The sequence below is a fragment of the Ciona robusta genome, chromosome 3 (genome assembly GCF_009617815.1).
Source record: "Ciona robusta chromosome 3, ASM961781v2".
In the NCBI taxonomy this organism is placed as follows: Eukaryota; Metazoa; Chordata; class Ascidiacea; order Phlebobranchia; family Cionidae; genus Ciona; species Ciona robusta.
Genome location: NC_143237.1, coordinates 5973915 through 5987618, shown reverse-complemented (window position 1 = coordinate 5987618; position 13704 = coordinate 5973915). Strand labels below are relative to the sequence as shown.

At 33.7% G+C, this 13704-nt stretch overlaps 1 protein-coding gene across 2 annotated transcripts; it reads left to right on the top strand.

Moving 5' to 3' along the window:
* The first annotated feature begins 22 nt into the window (after window positions 1–22).
* On the top strand, window positions 23–13668 carry LOC149738559 (protein CLEC16A-like). Of its 2 annotated transcripts, none has more exons than XM_089874120.1 (24): window positions 23–217; window positions 740–868; window positions 1238–1371; window positions 1684–1832; window positions 2180–2285; window positions 2561–2684; window positions 4004–4190; window positions 4974–5021; window positions 5232–5330; window positions 5708–5816; window positions 6254–6346; window positions 6844–6916; window positions 6982–7082; window positions 7671–7796; window positions 8286–8395; window positions 8632–8676; window positions 8930–8980; window positions 9383–9511; window positions 10093–10213; window positions 10730–10878; window positions 11075–11196; window positions 11856–11989; window positions 12159–12698; window positions 12809–13668. In XM_089874120.1, exons 1-24 carry the CDS (start codon window positions 147–149, stop codon window positions 12946–12948), a joined length of 3090 nt encoding a protein of 1029 aa, XP_089730246.1. In that variant the 5' UTR covers window positions 23–146; the 3' UTR covers window positions 12949–13668. The 2 variants fall into 2 exon arrangements, with proteins under 2 accessions (XP_089730246.1, XP_089730247.1); XM_089874121.1 differs by having other exon boundaries at window positions 24–217; window positions 12812–13668.
* The last annotated feature ends 36 nt before the right edge of the window (window positions 13669–13704 follow it).

Here is a 13704-nt window from a genome sequence, read left to right as displayed (position 1 = left end):
TATGTGTATGGTATCGCGTGTTTAAAATGATGTATCACAGGTACTGTTTATTTGTAGAGAGGATATTGCGTCGCAGTTGTTATACACCCTTATGACAAAATTGTGTGACTAAAACTTACTAAACGTATTGGATACAAGTAATAAAGATGCTTCAACGTCGTGGTTGGCTCGGAGGACCAAAGCCACCCAAAAATCCGCATTCTTTGGAACATCTCAAGTACGCATCTGTTTTTTGTTAATTTTCTGAATATTTATTTTAATCTTTTAAATGCATTTTTTATTTAAGCATTTTTTGAATAATTGTTAACCTTTTAAACGCACCTAACTAACCCATAAAACTACCAACCTCTAACACTTTCCACCAGCCTAATCTGTAATGTACCAAAGAACTTTTCACTGGTTCCAATGTTTTAAATGTGTATTGGTGTTTGTAAAGAGATATTGTAGTATTGTCTGTTGGTTATTGATGTTTGGTCCTGGTATTAAATCATGTATTATGTATGATGCTCTTACAGTACCTGTATAGTCTTAGTCTAATAATCATGAACCTATCTAAATAGTTGGTTAATCGTGGCACTGTCTATGGTGCTTATCTGTGGTCGAAAATCGAAATATTTTTGTTAAATAGTCGAATATTAAGACACGTCACACTGTCAGGTTAACATAATTAAATTGTGCTAATTAAAAAAAGCACAAATTTTTATAAGCCTGTTTAAATTATTATTTTAATAAATTTCAGATACCTTCATCATGTTTTGACCAAAAATCAGACTGTAACAGAAAGTAACAAATCTTTAATTGTTGAAGCTCTTCGATCGATGGCAGAAATCCTGATCTGGGGAGATCAAAATGATAGTTCAGTATTTGAGTAAGCAACGTTTATACCATAATGCTGTGGTTGTACATCTTGAACTATTTGTCTCTGTCTCTGTCTCTACATTATGTAAAGAACTTCTGTAGGCTATTTATATTTCTTCAGTACAAAATTTTACTGCTCATGCATTCGTAAGTGTTAACAAAAGTCCAAAGTTGTGCTCTTTTTAATATATATTTGTTTTACTAGCTACTTAATATTTATTCTCTTTACAAAACAATATATATATAAATTATATATTATTGATATTGATCATTCAGATTTGTAGTAATTAAAGCTATGCTATATTTTATTATCCTGGTCAGTTTACATAATGTGCATTGGTTATTTTAAATCCTATAGTTTTATATACAATTTTCACAGGTTTTACTTAGAAAAGAACATGTTCCTGTTTTTTCTGAACATTCTGGAGCAAAATTCTGGCAACTATGTGTGTGTGCAACTACTTCAAACCCTAAATATACTTTTTGAAAATCTTCAGCATGAAACTTCTTTGTGTAAGTAGTTCTATATGCATGTTACATTTAAAGGCAATGTTTGATTGTATAATATAAACTAAATATTCACATTTTAAAAGAATCAAGTCTAATATATATACATTATACATGTTTGGATCTTTTATCTTAAATTTACTTAAATACATTTTCTAAAAAAGGTCACTGTAAGCATTCTGCAATAGTTGAATGACTGTAAATCTGAACAGGTCTTAATTGTCAAGATCGTAAGTTAAAAGGGAAATAAATAAATACCCTTAAAAAAAGAAAATGAAGTATTTTTAGGCATTTTTACACAGGATCTTATTGTTGCAGATTACTTGCTGTCAAATAATCACATCAATGAAGTGATTTGTCATAAATTTGACTTCTCCGATGAAGAAGTTATGGCTTATTACATTTCATTCTTGAAAACTTTGTCCCTTAGACTCAATGAACACACCATACATTTCTTTTACAATGAGGTACACATGCTACGTATGATATCTGATTTTTTTTTTAATTTTCAGCTTTTACCGTGTTTTTAAACTCCAATGCACATGTTATACTTTAGTAGGCTGCGCTTACAAAGCAATTTAAATTATAAAACAATATTCAGCGACATTACTTCTTTTTTCATTAGTAAAAAGCTTAAACTAAGTAAAACAAATGACAGATCAATATGTTTATTGGTGTTAAATTCGTCTTTATAAATCATTTATCTTTTTATAAAAATATCATATTTATTACAGTCTGTAAAATAAATCTTTACTCTTTTTATCACAAAATATTTTTTTTCTTCTACATCTCTCGTAATCGTTGTTCTCATCAGCATACGGATGACTTTGCATTATACACTGAAGCGATCAAGTTCTTCAACCACCCAGAATCAATGGTCAGAATTGCAGTTCGAACATTAACACTCAATGTTTATAAAGGTAAGAATAGAATAGTGTTGTTTCTTTCTTTGAAATTTCAGAACAAACGTGTTACATGCAACTTGTAACTTTATGCTGTAATAGAACTAACTGTACCAGTTAATGGATTCAACTGATATTTCAGAATTTCACATCTAAGATTCTAAGCATGCAAATGTGTTTTGCTTAGAAAAAAAAATATTCAACTCATTTTACTTTAACAATAACTTGATTAAAAAGTGGCATTAACTTATCAAGAGAAATGTTTAAAAGCTAACAACTGTAATGTTACACAGTAAATGATGGTGCAATGCTTCGTTTCATTCGTGATAAAACTGCGGCCCCCTACTTCTCCAACCTTGTATGGTTCATCGCGGAACATGTGAGGGAAGTTGACAACTGTGTGCGTAACAACGCAAAGTAAGTCAATACAAGTGTCACCTTGTCATGTGAGTTAACAAATTTGAACCTTGTTGAAATATTGCATCATGACATTGTGAAGTTAGGAGCTATTTGGTGGTGCAAATATTAGGCCGTACTAAAGTTCATAAATTTTGCGTTTTTTTATATACTTGGTAGTGATACTTCAGTGTTTAGTTTATAGAATACATTTGTAATTTTATTTTTCTAAATAAATTGTGATTTTAATTTCATTGTAGCTGAAAGTAATCAAAGTTCAAGCTATGTTGACATTAGATTAGGTACGGCTTGCACTATTTACAAAGTAAACAAACACAAGTTATTCTCTTCACGTTTTCATGCACTAAGTACTCTCATGCACTAGATAGTTCACATGATTGTTATTCTAAGTTATTGTTTGTTGTTTGCTCTGCAAGTTTTGTGTTTGTAATTGCTCTGTGCATTTGTGGAGCAGTAGCTGCCGTTTTCAAAGGTTCACAAAAATTTAACAGTTCTTATATTCAAATTATGTTGTTTATTACGACATAACATTGCAGTTCTCTATACCATAACTGTAACTGTAACATTTGCATCCATAGGCGTAAAGTTTTACTAAACGTTAGGGTTGCAAAAACCAGAAAAAAAGGAAGTCCTCGCGCCGGTAGGCGCGAAAAAAAAAACGGTTTGCAACCCTTTGTTTTCGGTTTGCAACCCTTTAAATATGTGCTTTGTAAAAGCTCATACAAACGTAAACATATTCAGAATTACGTAGGGATGAGACAAATTAAAATTACGCGCGTTCGGCGAGTCCGTGTAATGAGAAACGGTCGAATCCGATTGCCTGGCGAGTGACGTCACAGTAGCTATGTCGCATGCGCCTTTCGTCAAGCCCGCACGAGTGTGGTTATCTTACAAACGAAGACCCGTCCGTCGGAAATAGTAGGTTTCCAGAACGAAATATCGCTGAAATAAACTGCCTAAAACGTATACCAGTTGAATGCATTTGTGTCGTGAATGACGCATCGGTATTGACATATTTTAACGAACGTAAACGAAGTTTGTTCGCAGTAATAATGGCGTCTTCGTTTGGTCGAACATAATTCTTTACGCATTATTAGTATTGAGAAAATCAAAGGGTTGCCAGGCAACCCTGCAACCCCGTAACTTTACGCCAGTGTTTGCATCAGTTGCTCCTGTTTGTTTGCATTAGTCATGTTGATATCAATTTTGCTGACAAACAATTGTTCAAATCATTCTATTTCTATCGTAACACTAAGTTAACATTGGAGGTAGTAAGTTACTGGTGGCGGGTAGCTGATTTTTATTTATTCATGATATAGCCACCAGCATCGTGACAGGCTCCGTGACCTGGTAGCTGAGCACCTCGACCACATGCATTACCTCAATGATATCGTTACACTGGAAAATGAACTTCTCAATGAAGTTCTCATACATCATCTGCTACAACGACTTTTTCTTCCACTTTACGTTCGTTCTCTTGCTGATGGTGCACCTGGTGATGATACGGTCAGTGTTGTCGAATTATTTATTATATATTTAATATATATAACTTGTGTTTTTTTATTTTGGAAGCACTGTTTTAAAATATAACTTGTTTTTTTTGTTCTGGAAGCAGTATTTTAGAATATACGGTGTTTTTTTTATTCTGAAAGCAATATTTTAGAATATAACTTGTAGTCTGATGTTGAAAACGTTTAATGGTTCAAAAGTCTACAAACTTTGTAAAAACATAAATAATTACCTCCTGGTACAGATAAACATAAGAGGATTCTGATAAAAGGTTTTCTTGATATCGTTATACTTTGTCATCTATGAATAATAGGAAATGAATAGTACTTACAATTCTAAACTGTTGTTTACTATAGTATATTATCATTGTCGGGCGCCGTGGCGCAGTGGTTAGCGCGCCTGCCTGTAACCATTAGGTGGGTTCAAGGCTCGTCGCTGCTACCATTGTGGGCGTATGTGTCCTTGGGCAAGACACTTAACAACAATTACTCCAACCCAATGGCCACTAATAGGTTGTCCAAATTATCAGCCATACATAAAAAAATGAAAAAAATCCAAAAAAAATAATCACCTACAAAGTAACATACATGGTAACTCCTAAGCTGGCACGAGGTGTTAAACCCGTTTGATATCGACTGTCGTTTTCCGGCCATGCGAGGATAAAGTAAGTTACATTCATTCATTCACATTCATCATATTATGGTGTATTAATCATAACAGCTTGACTCTTCAAGTCTTATGTAACTTAATTCAAAATACTAAACTGGATTTTATTTTCAGGATTGCCCATTTGTCAGTTCAGTGGTTGCCTTGTTTCTCCTTTCCCAGGTAAAAACATCCCAACATATTAGCATAATTTAATTTATTTGATGTTTTACTAAATGTTGAAAATTAAATTTTAAAAAATTTGTAAATTACTACTGACTCGGCTTGGAAGTAAAAAAGAGCTGTGATTCATTAGCACTCAGCCCATAAATACAAAAACAATATAAACAATATATGACAACTATATAACTTTGGTGATTAACACTTTGTCAGGTGTTCCTTATTCTTCACCACAAACCTCTTGTGCATCAACTTGCTGAAGTTATTTTTAACCGAAACTTGGATTCCTTGTCAATAAATGGGGAAGGGACGGTATGTTTTCCTTGTACTGCTATTTTTTATGCCATATAAAAACCTCTTAGTAGGCACATAATGTTTTGCACCAATTGAAAAAGAATAATTAATTTATACAACAGTTTTACTCAAAATATAGAGATTTTCTTAGTTCATTAGTTACAGTTTCTTGGCAAAGAGTTTAAAAAGCTCTGGTTTAAGATTTTTCTTGTGTACAAAATTTTGTTAGTAAAACTAATCAAGCATTGACCCACTTTTGTAATTTTGTAAAAGTGCTAAAAAGGGCAACCTTTTAACAAGGTATTGGCAATATTGGCACATGCATACCACTAACATATTGTTGTTGTCTGTGCCAACAATTAAAAACCTATCCATTGCTGTACATCCTTTTTTAGCCTGTAGAACAAGCAGACATACTTCAACAACCTGAGAGTTTGGAAAAGTTGCTTTCATCAACCAAAAAAGGCAAAAAACATAAGAGAAGACCAAACTACCGAAACATAGGTACGTTCCAATCCTGTATTTAATATTGCAAGACTAAATATATTTGAGTCTAAATGAACACATGACTTTCAAATTTAACTTACGATAAACACATAATATCCTTCAAATATTCAGTGTTAGAATAAAGCATTTAGCATACAAGTGATAATGGTTACTGTAGGTTTTAGATGGAATTTATTCAAAGCACTTTATTATACAAATAATTCTCTCTTGTTTATACAGCAGTATGTATGACTTACAGTGCAATTTCAAAGCAGAATTATCCAGCCATATATATTATTCTTTCTCTCTTAGAAATCCCTTGGTTATCTGATAATATACCACACTCATACATAAATAATGACAATAGCATTTCCAGCTGTGTATTATATTGCATGCTAGTTTCTGAAAAATCAAACTACATTATGTTGAAAATACATGTGGAATGAAATATTTAGATTCAGATGATGAGAGAAGCAGTGCTGAGGTGGAAGCAATCACTTCACTTGACGTTCTGCCTAAAGGTGCAGCGAGTGGCTTGGTTGACAAAGGTAAACACCCCTATTTTAAAGAGAACTTAGAATTCCAAAATACACTTTATGTTACAGTTTAATAATATTCTATCTGTTTTTTACTGGTATATATATTCCGTAAATCCAAACATATTGTATTTTTTGGCAATTTTCTAAGGTTTGAGAGTATGATGTTTTATGGTTGTTTTCTAGAATGCAATGTATTTTATTAGCTTGTATAATTAGAAACAATAGCATACTTTGGGTGTTCCTTATTGCTCCACAATAAGGTTGTTAAACCTTTTTCTCTTTTTAACATTTTACACACACATTATTCTTGGGAATATATTATTGTTAAATTAGGCAAGCCTTAATTGACGACCAATCACTCTTGTACTGTTGCATGGCAACCAATAGGTTATTAAACTATAACAAAGGGGTATCGCTATCACCACGCTATAATAAAACCCTTTAAACATTATGTTGTTGTTTAAACACAGTAATATCAATTTTTCAAGTACTATTATTTCTTTCAGATAAACCGGACGTGCAGTTAAACAACTCATTCATAGATTCCAGTCCTAAAAGTTCAACCACGCCTGCAGACAGGTTAATTACACTTTCTATTTGTTTAACATTTATTAGTACAGATTCTAACACACAATTAAAACCAGGCCCTTTCTGGACACAATCTACAGTGCACTGAATTGCACAGGAAATGATTACAGTGCTCTGTTTGCCCTCTGCTTCTTGTATGCTATTCTACATAACAAAGGTAGGTCTTATAACTATAAACCAAAACCATGTAGTAAACATGTCCTTACATATTCCATACAATTATGAACCATATCAACTGCATGTAATGAAAACGACATAAAATTTCAATTCCAACAGAATAGGTTATTAGGTTGACTCAGTACCTTACTATTACTAACTTGTTGTATTGTGCGTGCATCTAATTTTTAATGTTTACAAGTGAACTATATCACAACAGCATAGCCTTGATGTCTGCAATATATGTCCCCCTCCCTCCTCCAAACAATACCAACATTCTGAAAATTAATATTCTTATACTTCACTTATTAAGGTGGCTGTACACAGTATCCAGCATGCGAATTTGCTTGCAAACTCGTATGCAAACCCATTTCCGAGTTCCGCATGCGGCAGCGAAATCTGGATTAAACTGACAAAACTGACAAAATCAGAATACCGTGTACAGCCACTTTTTTTCTGTTAACGATACGAAAACTAACGACGTTTTTTTTTTTTTTTGCTGCTTGATGTTCTCAGAAACAGGTGACTATACAGTATACACTATATATATTTTACGAACAATATATTTTACATAATCTATTTAACTTAGGTATCAGCACAGAGTTAAAGAAGATAGTTGAGTTAGGTTTGGTTGGTGAGGACGAAGGTTGCGAGTCTTATTGTCATTGGCTCATTGAACGCTTGCTTCGTATCGTCAGTAAATCTGTCAAACCTGGTATTATAATTGTTTTATTTTTTCGTTTTAATAATAGTGAAAAATTTCACTTTGTTTATTATAGTAGAATTGGTACTTGTATAGTACTGTGGGGTAACACCTTTACCACAGAATATCCAAATTTTCCAAACCGTGTTTTAAACAATTAACAATGGTCTATGAGAGTAAGAATACGATTTTATAATTCTTCGAATGTTCTCTGTTTATTACCAAATGTGACGAGAAAATAGAATGAAAAAGTGTCACATCTTCCCCCACCCTACTATATAATACTGTTGGTGTTGCCTATGGCAAATCCATTGTATTTAATTTTTTTATCCATCACATTAAGTACCATTCATATTTTTTGGGCAAGTTTTCAGATCCAAGCTTTCTTTACCCACAGCAGTATTAAAAAATCCCCAATAAATTTTGCTTTTTTTACCTATCTGTATCATATTATTTTAATATTTTATCCTCATATGACCAGTTTAATTTTACATTCACCAGAGAATAAAGTAAGACTCGCTACTTTGCGTTTAACCTCAATACTGCTTAAGAAAGTCGGTGTTCGTGACAACCAGTGTGTTTTACTCGATGAGCATCTTGCTTCTGTGGAGGTAAGCCTATGTAACTCCATTATTACATTTGTAAGCCTCCGTACATTTTATTGTATTTTTTAACGTACCTGTTTTTAGGTAAGCCATATGTCTATGTACATTTATTAAGCTTTTGATTATACCTGATTTAAACGTGTAGTGTTTTTTTTGAACTGTGTTAAATCACATGTATTTGTTTACAAAGTGTTTCGTTTTTTTTAATTCTGTTAATTATTTACACCAGTTCATTATTACAGAGATGCAGGGCAGAAGGAATGCAAAATCTACAAAAGTTTCTTAAGGTAAGATATTGGTTTAAACTTAAAAAACAATGCTCTCATTTTATTAGTACTAAAATAATTTGAAAATTTAGGATAAAATACCAATCAATTTTATATGAAACAAATAATTTTACAATCACCCACTTATTTCTGACGAAAAATTAAACTTTGCCTGTTTTTGTTTATGTTTCATGTTTAACCTACAACATGATGTTATCTGTTCAATAAATTCATAATAACATGAATTAAATCAAATTGTTTTCCGTTACCTCAGGAAGAAGAAATGTTTTTAGATATTTTTGAAGATGAATATCGACTGTTGCAGGTGAGATTCGTATTTTCAACATTTCCTCCACCATATTTGCAAAATGTTTTTTTCCGTCATCACTGATGATGTTATCAATTGTTTTAAAAATATAGGAATTCTTAAAATAACTTTAAAAAAGACAATTGTGTTCAATATATGTTATAATTTCTTGTTTGGACTGAAACTAAACAACATTCTACTTTTCCATAACATGAGTGCTATATACTGTTGTCTTTCTACAAATAGGCCCAATTAATAACTTATAGCATAAAACATAAATTTTTTTCGTTCATGGTAAATTAATCCCATTCACCCACAGTATACAGTGTGTTAGTCTATCTATACACAAGAGAAAATATAAAAGCTATGTAGGAATTTTAAGTAGAAAACAAACATTGTAAAGAAAGATGCATTTGACAGAGCAAGCCACTTAATGTTGAATATTTGATGATGGATTCCTCGTTATTGTTGCCTCCCACCGTTACCCCACTTACTGGGATTGAATTCTCTAAACGTTTACCTTGTGGTCCAACTGAACAAGCCAGACAGGTAAGTGAAATGATAATGAAGTGTGTAGACCTACATACATGACACTTTTATCAACTATTAGTATAAATGAATGTAACTTACTTTATCCTCGCGTGGTCGGAAAACAACAATTGTTATAACGCTAGTGTTAATACACCTGTGCCAGCTTACGAGTTACCAAGTATGTTAGTTTTTGGGTAATTATTTTTTTTTGCTTTTTTTATGATTTTATCTATGGTTGATAATTTGAACAACCCATTAGTGACCACTGGGTAGGAACAATTGTCGTTAGGTGTCTTGCTTAAGGACACATACGCCCACATGTTAACAGCGATAAAGGTGCAAAGAGGTTGAACAGATTTTATAGTTTAGCATGCAGCTATTAAATATACTAAAATCGAACCTATTTGTTGTAGTTACTTTACTAAAACTACTACATTAAATATGGCTACTAAAAATATAAATTTTCCACACTAACTACAGTTACCAACAGTATTACACAAAAAATAGTTACATTTTATGGGTAAACAATTTAGGGGGGCAAAGCATTTAAGTAAACAGAATCTTTGTTATATTTATTTAAGGTTTTTGTTATTTTCTAGTTGATTGGAATCTTCTTTACATTACGGGATCTGTCATTGTTTCTGTGCAAGGAAAGTGAAACCCAGCTTCCATTAACAAGAGAGCAAGACTGCATTCAAACCAATGATAAACTAGACCTAAGTAAGTTATATAAACAAAATCTAGGAAAAAGCTTGTGATTTTTATGCTGCTATATGAAAAAGTTTGCCAGTAGACAAGTGTGGAAAAATTGAACGTATAACTTGTGTGAAAAAGTAATAAACAAAAGCTTCCATTAAACTCCCAGCACCGTGGCAAAGTGTTTATAGCGCCTGCTTCCAACCCAGAGGTAATGGGTTAAAGATTTGTCGCTACCATCGTTGTGGTCTGTGGGTGTATGTGTCCTTGGGCAATACACTTACGAAAATTGCTTTAACCCAGTGGTCACTAATGGGTTGTCCAAATTAGCCATACATAAAAAAATCACCTACAAATTTGCATACAGGGTAACTCGTAAGCTGGCAACGAGGTGTATTAACACCCGTGTTATAACGACTGACGTTTTCTGGCCAGCCGATGATAAAGCAAGTAACATTCATTCATTTAAACCGCTTGATTTTAAAATAAAAAAATCTGTTAAAAATAATAAATTTTGAGTAACCTTTTTTAAAATTTCAGACAACAGTGATTTGATCGCATGCACGGTGTCGAGCAAAGAATCAAAACAGCGACGATTTCTCGTTGTTGAACTTTATCAACTCATCCTTGTTGAACCTGATAGTAAAAGGTTGGGGTGGGGGGTTGTCAAGTTTGCTGGCTTCTTACAGGTTGGTTGGTGTGTTGATAGAGTTTTAATATATATATATATGATAGGGAGGGGGAAGACGGGACACTAGGATATTTGGAAATTATGTACCAAAGATGTCCCATATTCCCCCATCCTACTGTATCCCTATTTTCAATATAAACATGCTTGTTTAAGATCATTTTTATTGATGTACTTAACTAATTTATATATGTTAGGATGTGGAGGTTTCAAGTGATACCGATGATAGTCGTACACTTCATGTGATAATCCATAAACCATCGGGATTACGACGAGTTCCCATACTTGCTGCGAACTTTATTTTCGATGACCATATAAGGTATAATTGGTAAATATGCTTACTATACATGTGGTGTGATTATACCACCCCACTTTTTTTGTGCTAATGGGGTTAAATCTTGCCATGCTGTTTGTTCTACTTACATGCTAAACTATAGAATCAGTATGTTGCATGCATATGAATGAATGAATGAATGTATGAATGAATGTAACTTACTTTATCCTCGCGTGGCCGGAAAACGACAGTCGTTATCACACGGGTTAACACTTCGTGCCAGCTTACGAGTTACCATGTATTTTTTTTACTTCGTGGGTAATTATTTTTTTTTGTTTTTTTCTTTTTTTTATGTATGGCTGATAACTTGGACCACCCATTAGTGACCACTGGGTTGGAGCAATTGCCGTTAAGTGTCTTGCCCAAGGACACATACGCCCACAACCACTACACCACGACGCATATTGTGTCTGTTAATGTAACACACATAATTTCTTTACTTTTATTAATTTTAAAATGCATAATGAACCTATATCGAGCCTTGTAACAATGGTTAAGCAACATACATGTGTATATGGGCCAGGGTATCCTTGTCAAAATCTGAACACAATTAAACCCCACATGCTCATGAATTGAATGTGTAGTCTGTCTGCTTATTTAGAATAATTTCAGTTCAGTTATTTTTCTTCTCACACAATACTCAGATGCATGGCAGCCAAGCAGAGGCTCACCAAAGGCAGAATGAGAGCGCGGCATTTGAAAACTGGTCGTATCGCTGTCTTGCTGGGTCTACCACAGCATGATGATCCATTTTCTTCCAGTTATCTCATGAATTCAGGTTGATACTTTGAATGTTCCATGGCTTAAAATAAATTTGTTAATATAATGCTACTTTTAAAAGATTTTGTAAGTTTAACACTCTTTTTGAAATGTTGTGTTTTGCTACTAGTGGTTGTTGCAATAGTTTTAAACCATATTGTCAATTGAAAACAGCTTCATATTTTTAGGTTATCAAAAACCACGCAACCAATTCCGTGCCTTTGCTGACCCTCAAGTCTTAAGAGGGGATTCCCAGAGACCTGGTATTGGGGTTTTACAACGAGATTTATCTCGAACCCCAACAGCTCGTGTTCACCCCTTGTTTAAAAGACCGGGGCACGCAGCAAGTCGGGTTACTGACACCAACCCCACCCTTAGAGTGGGTAGTCTGGGACTTCCCATTTCGATCCGAACATCTGGCAGCAGCTCCGAGGTGGAGGATGAGGTGTCTCTCACCTCTGGAAACGAGATCGGGAACCGTGGAACAGGGAGTCCCGCATCCGCAAGTCCGAAGCGAGGTCACAGGAGGGTGGGGAGCCTCGTCATTTCATCCAGTGATCTTCCTCAGGAGCAATGTGGAGTCCATGTTGGATTCGAGGGCGATGGAGAGGAGTCCGAAGACACAGAAATTGCTCAGGATGTTGTTTCTCTGGATGCCGTGTCGCTCGATGCTATTTCAATGGATTCAGCATCTGCGCCTATGGTTGAGTTGGATGATCAATATTTGGGTTCGTATTGATTTATTTACGACACCACCATATGTCTGTACTTTGTTTTTTTATACATAGATTTTGATTGTACACCTTAACAGGCATGCACACTTTTGTTTTATTCAAAGCAGATTCAAAACTTGGTAACAAACCTCCAACAAGAAGTGAAACAGTTGAGACTGTTGTTGCAAATGATAAAGAACAAACAGACACCCACGATGATGTAGATGCACAAACCAACACCACAGAATTAACATTACAAGAGTAGCAGTTATCTGGCCGCAATCATATTGAAGATTTTAACCCTGTATCAAAGAGTTATTAGATTTATTTTTTTAGTTATTAGTAGGTTGGGGAATATGGGGCACCTTTTCAGTCTTTACTCCTTATTTGGTAGTAAACAAAGAACATTTAAAAATTATAAAATCGCATCATTGCGACTCCAATAGACTGTTGGTAATTGTTTAAAACACAGTATATTGTGCTGAAGGTGCCCCATCTTCCCACACTCTACTCTATCCTAGAGTAGTAGGTGAGGAATGAAATGTTTATTTTTTTCGCTGCGAACATCTTATTTTAGGTAAAGTGCAATAATTGACGTTCTTTTTTTTTCACTGTTCTTACTTCTTCAGTCGGCAGATGAAAGGATATCAAAATTGAAAACTGGTGTATTAGAAAGCTGGATCAACATTGTTTCTTTTTTTTCAGCGTTTTTTTTGTTGTTGCCAAGTATAAAACCTCTTTAGTAGGCAAAACCCAGTTGGGTGCTCTAATAAGAATGTATATTACTTTTTATTCCCAATTATTTTTTTGACATAAAATTTAATATATTAATTTTGCTCTTACGTTAAAATAAACATAATAACTTTCTATGTACCGTACATAGTTAGTGGGTGATATAAAAATAGACTTGACTTTCTATCTGCTTGGTTAATAATTAACTTGTGGAAAATATATCTTTTCAAATACAGACGAACGCTTGATTAAATATTTACCAGTTTCGTTGTAAGCTGGATTTAAAAGA